Raw genomic sequence first — 13,714 nt, 5'->3', positions numbered from 1 at the left:
TGTGGAATAATTTAAATTTCATGTTTTCTGCACGAACATGTACGTTGCCAGGTTTCACTGTTGGAAAACTACATCTTCTAGTTCTTTATTTTTAGAACAAACGAAAACATTGTTTATCAAAATCAATATATTGATTTCTATATTAATTCATTACAATGAAGAATACTTGAATTTTATTATCAATCTAAGCTTTATTTGAAGGCGTTAAGTTTGCCGGGTCAACTTAATTTAAAAATTTAAGCAAAACAACGTTTGCCTGTCACTAATTATTTATATTATATTTATATTTTATTTTTATCTGCTAGAGCGCCACCGGTGTAACTAAGTTTTGTCACTAAATCTCTCTTTCACAGGAGTTGGTCCATAATTTATGCTACAACCCGCTCCCCACATTCTCTATCATTTAAATTTCAGCCAAATCAGTTCAGTAGTTTTCTCGTTGGCGCGGTCTAAGAAAACCCTTACAATATATATATAGTATAGATAGAAGATATAATGTAACTATGTAAAATAATTAATGAATAATAATTAATGTGAACTTATTTTTTTAATTATTGAGTATAACGATAAATAATAATTAAATACATTATTACATATTTATTAAATAATTAAAATAAATTATTATCCAAAGAAAAATATGTTATATATAATAATAAAATATTATAAAACAAAATGTATACTGCATTATATTTTATATTATTCAAAATTATTTCATAGGTTATAATTTATTTAAATAATTTTATTTTCTTTAATATAATTAGATATTTCAAATTTTAATGTATTTTATACCACTTAAGACATGTAAAAAAAAAAAAAAATACGTACAAATATTCTAAAATTAAAAAAAAATAAATAAATAATTATAAATGGTTGTGTGCATTTTAATGAATCGTAAAAAAACAAGGCTGAGAAAGTTAATGATTTTTTGAACTCAGTTAAGTTAAATATTTTTTGTTTAATTAAATTAAGAGTTAAGTTAATAGATTTTTTTAATATATCAATTAAGTTTAAAGTAAAGTTAATAAATTTTGTTGATCTAATAAATTTATTGATTTATTTTATGAATGTTAATACCTAAATACTATTATGTTACATTTTTTTTTCAACTTTATAATATATTTCCAAATAGTTTTAAAAATGTCTATTGATTTGCCAAAAATAATAATAAAAAAAAAATATGTTTATAATATCAACATTAAAACTTAATTGAAACAGATTAATACACAAAGTACTTATATAAAATGCTTTGTCAGGTTTATTAGGTATCCAACTAGTTATCTGAATTTATGTTGCATTTTAGGGAAGTCCCATTCTAAGACTTCAATTTTGCCAGAGTTGGACATCATTCAAATAAAATTTTATTTAAATAGTTATTTAGATTATATTTTATTCGAATAAACAATTATTTGAATGATTATTTCACAATTACTCAACTAATTTTTATAAATAACTATTCAAATAATATTTAGTTATTTTATCTTAGTTGATATATGGACCATATAGTTGGTATTTTTGTAATTAAAATGTTTACGTATTAAAAAACAATAGTTAGCATTGTATTTTAAGTTCACAATTCTAAATCTTTTTGTATTTGAAATAAATAGAAAAGCACTCTAAATGAAATAAATATAGAACTATCTAAAGAAATAACTAGAAAAAAAAGAAATCGAATATACTGATTTGTATATTGAATTAGCATTGTGTTTGAAAATTATTTGAATAATTTTTTATTGTCTGAATAATTAATTGATTTAATATAACTTAATTTATAAATTAATTAATTTTGAAAAACTAGTTATTTTGAAATTTTTATTTTTATTTTTTTCAAAAATTTAAGATAAGTAATAAAAAAAAATATAAGGATTATTAGTTATTACACTTCAGTATACACATTTTAATTTAATCTCCTGTATATAATATTATAAAAAACTACAAAATCTGTATGTATAAGTATTATTGGTTATGCATTATTTTTCTTTACTCAAACAAGCATAAAATTTCATAGGTAACTCATGCTAATTTCATAAGTATTAAATATGTACAAAATAATTATTATTTAAGTTATATAATTAGTAAGGTACTAAGGTGAGTTATTTAGAATTTTTACAAGAAGAATTCCAGTTTTATCTATCACTGGTTTAATAGACATTATCGATATTTTTCCGTATCATAAAATCATATGTAGAAATGAATTTAATTTGAGCTATAAAGCTATTAGTGGAATAAAGCAAAAATCTGAAACTAGAAAAAAATACATTTTCTTTTTTTACGTAATAACTGTAAAAATTTAAAACTTAGACAAAATGTATTAAACCCCAAAACAACGATATTTAACTGGAATGTACCTAAGGATCATCTTTGCCTCATCATATTGAAGATTTTTAGACAAAAATTTGTGGACTGGACTCAAATTAATACATACTCAGCACCCCCTGTAGGAAATGCGATTAACTTTGAAAAGGAAAAAGCACTAACGACGGGGCTTAAAGCACTAACGTGCACTAACGAAGCACAAACGATTAATGTTTGTTTGGAGTCGAAATTCGAAATTGGGGGAGGGGTGCTGGCATGTTCCCGGCACCCCCCTGTATGAATTGCGAATAACTCTGGAAGGGATAAAGTACAAACGACGGGGTTTAAAGCACTAACAAAGCACAAACGATCGCTCTGGGTTTGAATCCAAAATTCAAAATGGGGGTGCTAGCGACATGGACCTGTGCTAGTAGCCTCCTTACGACAAACGATGAGCCAGCTGCGATATACGCCCAGGAGGCCAGGGCAAATCACGACAACCGAAGTACCACGTTCGTGCCTAACTAGTACCTACCTAAACCGGGTTAGTCACGTCTTCATAAGACAGTCTGGATGTGTCTGGATGTCCATCAACCGACACGAGCGAAGACTCGATCGTCGACCTTCACTATGTGCACAATAACGATTAAAAACGACCCGCGATTGTTTTTTTTTCACCTAGGTGTTATGTAATGTCACGCTATAATCGTATTATCAGCACTATATTTTTATTAATATGTTTTTTTGTAATTATTGTACTTATTGTAAATGTTTGTCATATTTATTGTAACGATTATATTTCTTACCGTGATTTATTTTGTATACACCGCGCTCCCCTCCTCAAAGGCACGATATGCTGACGGTATAAGACGCAATGGGCCGAAACGGTCTCGTCCATTCAAGTTTTTAACACGTTGACTGCCACGAGCCCGCCGGCGACCTAAAATGGATGTGTTAAAGTGGAGCCACTTAGGTTGCCGGCGACCTAAACTGAATTATTCTTCGTGGGCCGCTTAGGTTGCCGGCGGTTCAAACCTCTCATAGTATTCAATAAATTCTATATTTTGATGGCGTACAGATAAAAACTTAATAATAACACTATGGCGTACACAAGAGAGAAACAAATAAGTCAAAAAAAAAAACAAAGTTATTTTTTAATTTTAAGTGTATTTCGAGTTTATTCTATATTTTACAAAAACTATTATTATTTATGGTCAGAAAAACATGATAAACAAATGAATGGGTTTGATGGACATGTGCTGCAAAACGTAGTGACCTTTTTTGTTTTATTTAATGCTTCTCTAAAACATACAAATACATTTTTTTATTAGTTTTTAAGTTATTTCATGAAGAAAATTAAATTGAAATTGCAACAAATAATTTTATTACCTAAATCCTTTTTCTTGTGATATTTTTTTATAACACTCTGTACAACGTTTTCGTAGTTTCCTATTTCTTGCACACTTCTCTTCTGTTTCTTCAATTTTATGTTTAGGTGCTGCTGATCTTCTCTGATTTCCAGTAGTTTTAGGTGTGGACATTTCTTGTGCTAATTTCCGGCTGGTAGGTCTTAGGTTAAGCATTTTATCAATTAACGACTCGCGAAATTGTTTTACATTCATTTTTGAGTTGTAATATTTCATGTTATACATGATTTGAGCATTAATAACACTAGTATTAAGTAATATCTCAGTCATGACTTTATGATACCAACGGATACTTTTTCTGACTGGAGTAGAATAGGATGCGAGTTGGTCCGATAAATCAATACCAGCTTTTCCTGAATTGTAAAATAAAATGACATCAGGCTTCAAAATATTTTCTTTTTTCCGAGATTGTTTTCCCGTGTCTACAATATCTAATTTGTGACGTGTAGATAGTAAAAATATATCTCGTTTATCTTTAAATTTAGATACTACTATTCCATCTTCGTCTTCTTTTCCGAAAATTTCTCCTTTTTTTATTTTTTTTGTAATTACTTCTTTAGGTAAGTAACGGCGATTTTTCCTTAGTGTTCCTACTAAATGTGTTTTTTTCTTTAAAAGTTTTTTAGCGAGTGGAACAGAAGTATAAAAATTATCTGTAACAACTGTTCTACCTTCTTCTAGATATTTTTCGCATAACGACAGTACGATTGTTTCACCTAACGATTGACCAGCAATAGACTGTTTTCCTTCATAAATAATTATTTTAAATGTAAAACCGTTAACATCACATACTTTAAATAGTTTAACACCGTACTTATGTCGTTTGCTCGGAATGTATTGCCGAAATTTTAATCTTCCTCTGAAAGGGATCATAGACTCGTCTACAGCAATGATTTCTCCCGGTGTAAGTAAATGATCAAAATTGAAATTAATTTTATCGAGAATATTCCTTATTTTGTACAAACGATCGGATCTATCACTTGTTTCATTATCGGCAAAATGCCAGAATCGTAATATTAGTTCAAATTTATTTCTGCTCATTATTTTCGAAGCTACAATATTTTCATATCGTTCAGCCTTACTCCAATAATCAGAAATGGTCGGATATTTTACAACACCCATCCAAAGTAATAATCCAATACATTTCGTCATATCCTCTAATGTTATGGGTTCCCATGAATGGAATCTACTACTTCGCGAAAGTCTAATACTTTTTAGATACTGTTCAGCATTTCTATTAGTTTCCAAAACCATACAGTTAAGTATATCGTCAGTAAGAAATAATTTAAAATAATCATATGGTTCATTATTTACCAGTAATTCTTCAGGTAACGTGCGATTGTTTTCGTAAACAAAATATTTTTGGTAATTACCTGTAACAGGATACCAGTTTGATGATATATTATTATCATTATCCACATTAATTTGTACTGGAAGTGATTCGTGACCATCGAATTCATCATCACTATCAGATAGTTGAAAAAGAAGATCGTCATCGCTGTCATCAACACTTTCATCCGAAAATGAAAAATCTGAATCACTAAGTGCATCTTCGATCTGTTGTTGATCCATTGTAATAAAAAATAATACGCGTAATATAAAAATATTAAGAACGCACAATATGAAACGAGCACAAGAACGCGTCGCGATCGATAAACGATTAATAACAATAATAATTTCTTATACATTTATTATGGGCGCCGGCGACCAATCTGGCGTCATAGTTATAAGACATTATTACCACGCCAGTTGACCGCCGGCGACCAAACTATTTTTATTTTAAATTTGCATTATACAGGTCTTTCCGATTATAACACTATAATAAAAATTACAATTGGACTCTCCTATCTATAAATACACACACGAACATTATAGTAATGCTCTATTATTTATACCATGGCTCCACTATTACATATTCGTGTTAGGACGCCGGCGGTCTCGTGGCAGTCAACGTGTTAATGTTTTCGCGCGACGGAAAACGACGTCATGGACGAACAAATACTGGAACACGCGAATAGCGACAATAAAGGGAGTACACTGTACGGGTCGCACTGCGTAAAACGGACGGGCGAGAAACCACGTGGGTAGACAACACGGCTTGGGTCACACTGCGTAAAACACGGACGGGCGACGGCACAAGCCAAACAAAAAGCCTTGGTGGCAAGCGAGCCAACGAAAAGAACACAAATCGCGAGCACGGCACGGTACTTGGCGGCGCTCAACTCGGACGAGTAAAAACGGTTCTCAACAATACGACAAAGATGGCGATGTAACGGCGACAGGACACCGGATCGTAGACCTGTTTCGGACACGGTTGAATTACGACAAAAAAAAAAAACGGTGGCGGCGGGTGATCGGCGCTGACGGCTAACTAGGTCGCGGCGATATCTTGGGTCCAAAGGTGAACTATACGCGTCGCATCGGTGGCAACGCTTTGGCGCGACAACGATGAGACATAACGCGCCAAAACGATATAAATTCAAAATAAATATTGTGTATAAACTAGTGAACAAAAATTGTTGCTAAAATTTTGAAAATTAATTTTTGTAAAAAATAAAGAACTTTTTAATAAGCAATAGGTCTTGATCGAATGATGGTTTAACACTAACCTAAACTGAACTAGATTAGATTATTAATTTTAAAGTTTGAAAAAACTTTAAATTTAAAATTGTAGTGTGACCAATAAACTGTTTTTGTGTTAAACGAAAAAAAATTGAGCACAAGATTAAAATTACAGTGTAACCAATATAAATAAACTGTTTTTGTGTTACACGGAGACGAAAATGAGCTCAAGCGGGATATTCCCCCTTAAACTTTAAAAATCTCCCTGCCCAAAAGTGCTGTGAACATACAAATACATACTACTTCGACGCTATTTCTAGCAGCGCGTTCGCGCGTTCCGTGAGCTCCGGACGGTGTTTCCCGGAGATGAGTAGCGCGAGATTGTCCGCGTATGCGACTATCTCTGTCCCGGGGGGAAGATCGCCGGACAAGAGCGGGTTGACCGCGTACCTCCAGAGGTCGGTCCGAACTCCGAGCCCTGCGGGCAACCCTTTGTTAAGGTCGTCGAGTGTCATGTCTCCAATCGCCAAGTGGGCCTTTCGGCCGTCGAGGTAACTCTTTGTCAGGGTGATCAACCCAGAGAACATACGGCTGGAACAATAATAAAGTGACATTATATCATTTATATATCATGCGTGTATGACAATACAATTACCTTTGCAAAGAAACTCCTTCAAAACAACCGACGTTCTCACAAATGATACAAATTCTGACCATAGTTATGGACCTATAAAGCGCACATAGCATACATTGTAAATATGTAACACGAAATGAATGAACATAAACATATCTTATGATGTTGTTGATTTGATTAGTAATATAAAACATGTTTAATATGATCATATTGGACTTGTAAAAATGTAAAAAAATTAATTTTTTTAGTATGTATTTATATATACTAAAAAAAAATAATACATGTATACAATGCATTGTAAAATATATTACTATACAGTAAACTTTGGTTTAACGTATGATTATCATTATTATATTCGTTGTTATCGGTATGTTATCAGCGTTGATAATACAGGAACCTAGGAATTCCGAATGTTATGAGTTATTTTTAGAAATTATATATTATACTCTGTTCCAAAAGAGAACGATCATTTTGGCCGACCGGTTTTCGTTGGTCGCTGCGCATCTCCCACCAATTACCCGTAAGCGGATTGTCGAGCGCCGCGTGGTGGAGTGCGTGCGATCACGGGTGCAGCTCTGCGCGATTCTGCGGGTGCGTGCGCCTTGGCCTTACTAATTAGTAATTAATAGTTGCTAAAGCAGCCGCAGGCTTTCGCGCGTTTCGGTAATCGTAAAAGCTCGGCAACGTCTTCGTGAAACGTCGTGTAGCAAGGTGGGAGAAATTTGGCCTTGGTACTGCTGCAGCCATCAGTCGTATGCGCAAAAGTGACCGTTCTCTTTTGGAACAGAGTATATATTAAATTAAAAGTAAAATTAATTAAAATGAATGATGTGTAGGTATACTAAACTGTTTTAAAAATTAAGAACGGAATACAACAAATTAACACGAAGGAAAAATATTAGGTGACGTCTGACAATCATGTCATGAACGCCATAAAGAAGTTTTGAAAAAAAAAAAATTCAAAGCTTTCATGAAATTACACAAGAGTTTCCGAATTAAAGGCAGCCTAAAAATGCCGATTTTAACCCGTATACTCATGACGGCCATATAAATAAATATTTACGCAAGATACTCAAGTACGTCATCGTAAATGATAAAACTTGTACACAGCGGTCTCCAAACCCTCGAATAAATTTAAAAAAATATAGATATTATATAGAATCATCATAAATTATAAATCTTGTACTCACCGGTCTCTAAAACGTCGATCGAATATAATTAAAAAAAAAATAATTATATATAAGCAGAAAAAAAAGATTTATAAAAATTATTGATGTATACTATACTATTGCACAACGTTCGTCGTAGAAATGCTGCTCGGAGTAGAAACACCAGACCCAGGAGCACGATGTTCTTCGACCTCTCTACCCCGAAAACACATAATACCAGTATTACCAAATATTGCGAATATACAATATTATATTAATCAGTGGCACACAGAGGTATTTTGAGAGCACATGCAACAATCCAAAGTAACCCACCCACCCACTCATTTTTTTTATTTAAAAACAAAATGTTACTTTATTGAACTGTTATTTGTAAGTGTAATTCACTTAAAATAATAATTAAGATGTCCACACCAGAAACCCGAAACGTCCTAAATCGGCTGATTTTACCTTTACATTTTAATACAATACATTATAAATATAACATATTTAATCCTCAATGAAATACAAAAATTTAAATTAATTAAAAAAAAAATAAGATTTTGTAATGACATTATACAGTTAACACTTTTTATTTTTAATGTAAAGCTTTAAATAAATATGGACTAGTTTTACTAAAATTTTCAATAACTTCTTCATAATTAATGTTTATGTCATTTTCACAGGACGTAATCATTAGTCCCTCTAATCGATTATTTCCCATTGTAGATCGTAGTCTAGTTTTGACGAGTTTCAACTTTAAAAAACTTCTTTTAGTTGATACACTTCCAACTGGCAAAGTCAAAGACAGCTTCAACAGAATATAAATATTTAGAAATAGTGTATGAAGACCATTGCGCATAAAAACCCTGTAAAAAAGTTGTACATAAATAAGTAATTTAAAACAACTCAGTAAACATATTGAAGAAAAGAACATTAAAACAAAACATAAAAAATAACAATACAAGATTTTTTTACCTGAATACTGGTAACAAACTTCCATGATTTTCAATTTCATTTTTTAAAGAATCACTATCATCATCAACATCGTTATCATAATTTTCCGTTTCTAATTCAGAATCTGAATTTTTAGCTATATCATTATCACTATGTAAATATTTTGGCAATTCATCACTTTTAAGAAAAACATCAAACATTGAATGAAATTTAAATATTCATCACAAATGACTTCTGGTTTTAAATATTTTTTATAAATTGTACAAACCATTAAAAATGCATCTTTAGGTAATTGGGTTGGGTTTGCTTTTAATTCTTTCATTCGTTTTTTTGATAGAAAAGATAAATCTTTAAATATTGATATTTGTTCTACATTTTCATTATTATCGCCAAGAAATCGTCTATTTATTTCAGACAAAATGAGATCAACAGAAACAAAATAAGTATTTACACGAAAATTAACTATAGGGTCACTGATTGTCTCATCTGGTGCTTATTAATCGAACATGATTTTTCTTTTTCTAGCATGACTTTCTGGAAGTGGCTGAAATTCAATATTTTGCATTGAAACCATAAATGCTTCAGATTCAGCCAAAATAATTTTGAATGATTCCTCTGATCGATATGAAACAATTTCTTCATATTTTTTTTTTTATTAAAAATGATGCAGCCAACAAATCAAAATCTGTTTTTTGTAACAAACTTGATACAGGCTCGAGAATTTGAAGCAGAACTTTAAAACTATAAGCTGTATAGACAAATCTTGTTGACTGAAAATAATTTAAAAAACCTCCAGCTTCTGAACCAGCTTTTTTGTCACCCGATTCATTGGGAATCCCGATTCATTGGGAATGACATTTAAACATTCAACTATTGCAACATAAGTATTTAGTACAACATCTAATGCAAATTTATGAGACATCCATCTAGTACAGGACACTCTTTATAATCGACGAATTTGCTGTCCATGATAATTTTTTTTTGTTGCTCTTCATATACGTCTGCACGAAATTTACTGCTAACTATTTACTGCTAATTTCACTAACTGCATCAGCGAAAATTAAATTTAAGCGATGACTGAAACACCAGATAAATATTGCTTGAGGATTTTCATTACGTATTAATTGTTGTAATCCATTATATTGCCCCCTCATATTTAAGGCCCCGTCGTAAGATTGACCAACCAAATTATTAGTCCAATCTAAACTGTTTAATTTACACACTTCTTTGAAAATTTCACACAAGGCGTTGCCAGTTTTTGGAGTATCCTTCAATGCTAAGAGTCTCTCTTTAATTTTACATTTTTCCTCATCTACATATCTGAACACAAAAGAAATTTGTTCTCGGTGAGAGACATCAAATGTCGAATCTATGGCAATACTGAAAAACTTTGAATTTTTTATAGTGAGAGATATACTTAATTTTATATGATTTGACACTATATCAATCAACGCATTCTGTCGGTGCCATGAAGTAAATGAGTATTGAGAACGTTGTTTAATTAGTATCTGAACAATTTTTTTTTTCTATACTTTTCTAAATCTACGTGAAAAATTATAGAGAATGGTATTTTTTTTTTTTTTTTTTTTTGGATTTTTATGGATATACTGGCTTTCGAAATGTCGCGGGCGGCTGTAGTATGGAATAAGTAGGCGTGTCTATTCCGTGACGTCACTCCGCATGACGACTGCCGCGGCACCGCGGCGAGGCGTTGTTTACTCGGCAATCCGGCAAAGCAAGTTGCTTGTTTAAGCAACCTAAGCCCAGTTAGGTGCTAGGATGTCACTTTTATACGATTATAATATTATTCTACTGCATATAAATTCAGTGGCGAATCCAGGAATATTTTTTGATGGGGCTGATTAGTTACATAATATAACATAACAAAAAAAAACCCTTAATAATAACAAAATTAGTGTTTATGGACTGCATTATTATATAAGATGTAGATGTGTTAAACTACCTATTTATTCATAACTTATAGTAGGTATTTTAAATATACACCTATATATTATAATAATATAATATTAGGTATAAAACAAATAATATTTAATTTATTAGGAGTAGTGTCGCAATGACCATGGCGAATAGAAATACAAATAGTTACTTAATCTAGATGAGTAAGTATTCAGGGCCGGTGCTAGCTTTTGCGAGTCCTTGAGCAAAATATACTACGAGGCCCTTTTATATTAAAAAAAGTACATGGTTTGAGCTGCGAGGCCACGAGCAAAGGCCCTGCTAGCCTCACCACTCACCACCACGTCAACACTATTAGTATTACAATGATTTTAAAAATAGATTCCTACTTGAAATTCCGTATGATGATTAAACGTTTAAAATAATTATTGATGTTTTGTTTTAATGTGTGGCAGTGATAAAATATTGTTTTTCTATATAACATTAAATCTTTATTTTTTTGTGAACAATTCATTATGGTATAAAACAGTTATTTTCTATCTTAAAAATTATAATGTCAACTAAACTGTTTGATAAAGCTTGTGCTAGTAATATACCCAAAATAAATATATACATGGTTAATGATTATATAAAAAACAGTGATTGTTTTAATGATCCTGAGCTTAGAGGATCAAAAGCCCAAAGGTAAGTTTACTATACACTTATAACATTTTCAATAGGTAATACCTTCCTTACTACTTGTGGCTATATTTCAATATTGTACAAAACTCAAATTAAGTACCTACTTAATTATATATAGATCAACACGAGAAAGCTATGGTGATTCAGCTATTGGATATGTCAAACTATTGCGCCAAGGAAATATTTGTTTAGTTAAAGGTCAAATATGTCCAGAACATAGAGTAAGACAGAAAAACTATAAAGTAGCTTTAACTGTGGATGAAGAGGAAGAGAAAATTGTGGATGTTAATTGTGATGACTGTGCAGCTTCATTAGGTAAAAAACATATTTTATATTAATAAATACTAATTATACCTAATTATTTAAAAGTATACATTTTAAGTATTATGGTTAAAGTACATATTTATGTAAAATTATACCTAGTTTTTAAAATTATTCTTTCTTATTAAACTTTTAGGTGGATGTAAACATAGCTTAGCATTTCTTATGTATTTACATAGAAAAAGTGAAGAGTCATCAGTAACGTCAGTTGATTGTTATTGGAAAAAACCAAAGCTATCTGGTATAGGAACAAGTATTAAGTTTATGAACACTAAAGACCTATTTCCACCAAAAAATGTAAAAAATCAATCTACTAATAAAGTAATTGTTACAAAATTTTTTGAAGATGTAATAGATTTGGGAAGAAAAAATAATATAAATTGTCAATTAGGCCAGTACAACTATTGTTTGAGTGAAATATCAAATTTATCTATTCATAGATTAATGTCGAATTTCAGAACACAACAACAACTTAATACAGGTAATAGGCACATTTATTTTAAGATTTTGAACATTTAATTTTATCACATAAAAACCATTATTAACTAACTAGTTAGTTAATTATGTTAAAAACAATATAACCTTATAATTTTTATTTTTTTTATATTCAGTTGTCAAATGTTCAGAATTTATTAATTTTATCAAAAGTGTTATACAATCAAATAGTGGAATATTACAGAAAATAGAAAGAGGAACACAAGATCAATCCAACAATAATAGTTGGTTTGAAATGCGATATGGACGGATTACTGCATCCAAGGTATATGAAGCATCTAAATGTAGTACAACAGATGGTACTCTGGTTAAACAAATTTTGGGGATCTCAAAGATAAAATTATCTAAAGCAATGAACAGAGGAATACATTTGGAAGAACAGGTTAGTCTAATATTTAAAAATGTAAGTAGTATTCTGTAATTTGTTTATTTTTCATTACACTAAAAAATATTATTTATGTTTCAGGTTATAAAACAAGTAAAAATACTTGTAGGTTATAAAATTAAAAAAACTGGATTACTAATTGATAAAAACTATCCAATATTAGGAGCATCAGCTGATGGTCTAGGAGAAGACTTTGTTTTAGAAGTAAAATGTCCTACAACTCATTCTACATTATTAAATTATGTAGATAATGGAGTTGTAAAGCCAAAGGTTTATTTATATTAAAAATATATACCAGTAAATAATTATCTAATTATTATTATTTTATTAAATTATGTATGTTGTAGGTACTATCTCAAATACAAATTCAAATGCATATACATGAGGTGTGGAAAGGAATACTAGCTATTGCTGACCCTGAATTTGAAAAGAATAAAAAAGTTACCATTATAAATATTGATTATGATAAACAAATGTGTGATACTTTAATTGAAAAATGTTGTACATTTTGGGAAAAAAATATTTTTCCAAAATTATACTAGGTAATAAAATTGCAGATTAAATTAAATATTAAAAGCATTTTACATTGTAATATAATAATTTATTGTAAAAATTAACAAGGATTACAATGATTTTAAATTAGAATACATCTATATTAAAAAAAAACTATTAAATACTATTGTTTTATAATTGGTTGTTGAAGATTTATTAACCCACATGCAATAGTTATAATTTCATCAGTATTACATAATAATTGACAGTTAATAAGTGCATGGGGTTTCAACGTTTCAAATTCTCTTAATCGTCCTATTACACGTTCTATATGAATACGAAGGCTAGCAATACGTTTAGTTTCTAAGACATCATCTTTTGTTGACTTAGATTTTTGTGAAACACT

At 30.5% G+C, this 13,714-nt stretch overlaps 2 protein-coding genes across 2 annotated transcripts; one reads left to right on the top strand and one right to left on the bottom strand.

The window, feature by feature from the left end:
- Positions 1-3,482: 3,482 nt before the first annotated feature.
- LOC112597906 (piggyBac transposable element-derived protein 4-like) lies at positions 3,483-5,291 on the bottom strand. Its single transcript, XM_025344134.1, has 2 exons — positions 3,682-5,291; positions 3,483-3,593 (listed from the first exon to the last, which is right to left on the bottom strand). The coding sequence occupies exons 1-2, from the start codon at positions 5,289-5,291 to the stop codon at positions 3,497-3,499; spliced, it is 1,707 nt and encodes a 568-aa protein (XP_025199919.1). The 3' UTR covers positions 3,483-3,496.
- A 6,196-nt stretch (positions 5,292-11,487) lies between these two features.
- On the top strand, positions 11,488-13,358 carry LOC112597905. The gene is made up of 6 exons (XM_025344133.1): positions 11,488-11,618; positions 11,734-11,930; positions 12,073-12,233; positions 12,616-12,813; positions 12,898-13,086; positions 13,164-13,358. The coding sequence occupies exons 1-6, from the start codon at positions 11,488-11,490 to the stop codon at positions 13,356-13,358; spliced, it is 1,071 nt and encodes a 356-aa protein (XP_025199918.1).
- The last annotated feature ends 356 nt before the right edge of the window (positions 13,359-13,714 follow it).

This window comes from Melanaphis sacchari, unplaced genomic scaffold (assembly GCF_002803265.2).
Source record: "Melanaphis sacchari strain LSU unplaced genomic scaffold, SCAv2.0 Contig448_pilon_pilon, whole genome shotgun sequence".
Lineage (NCBI taxonomy): Eukaryota > Metazoa > Arthropoda > Insecta > Hemiptera > Aphididae > Melanaphis > Melanaphis sacchari.
This window is presented reverse-complemented; position numbering and strand designations above follow the sequence as displayed.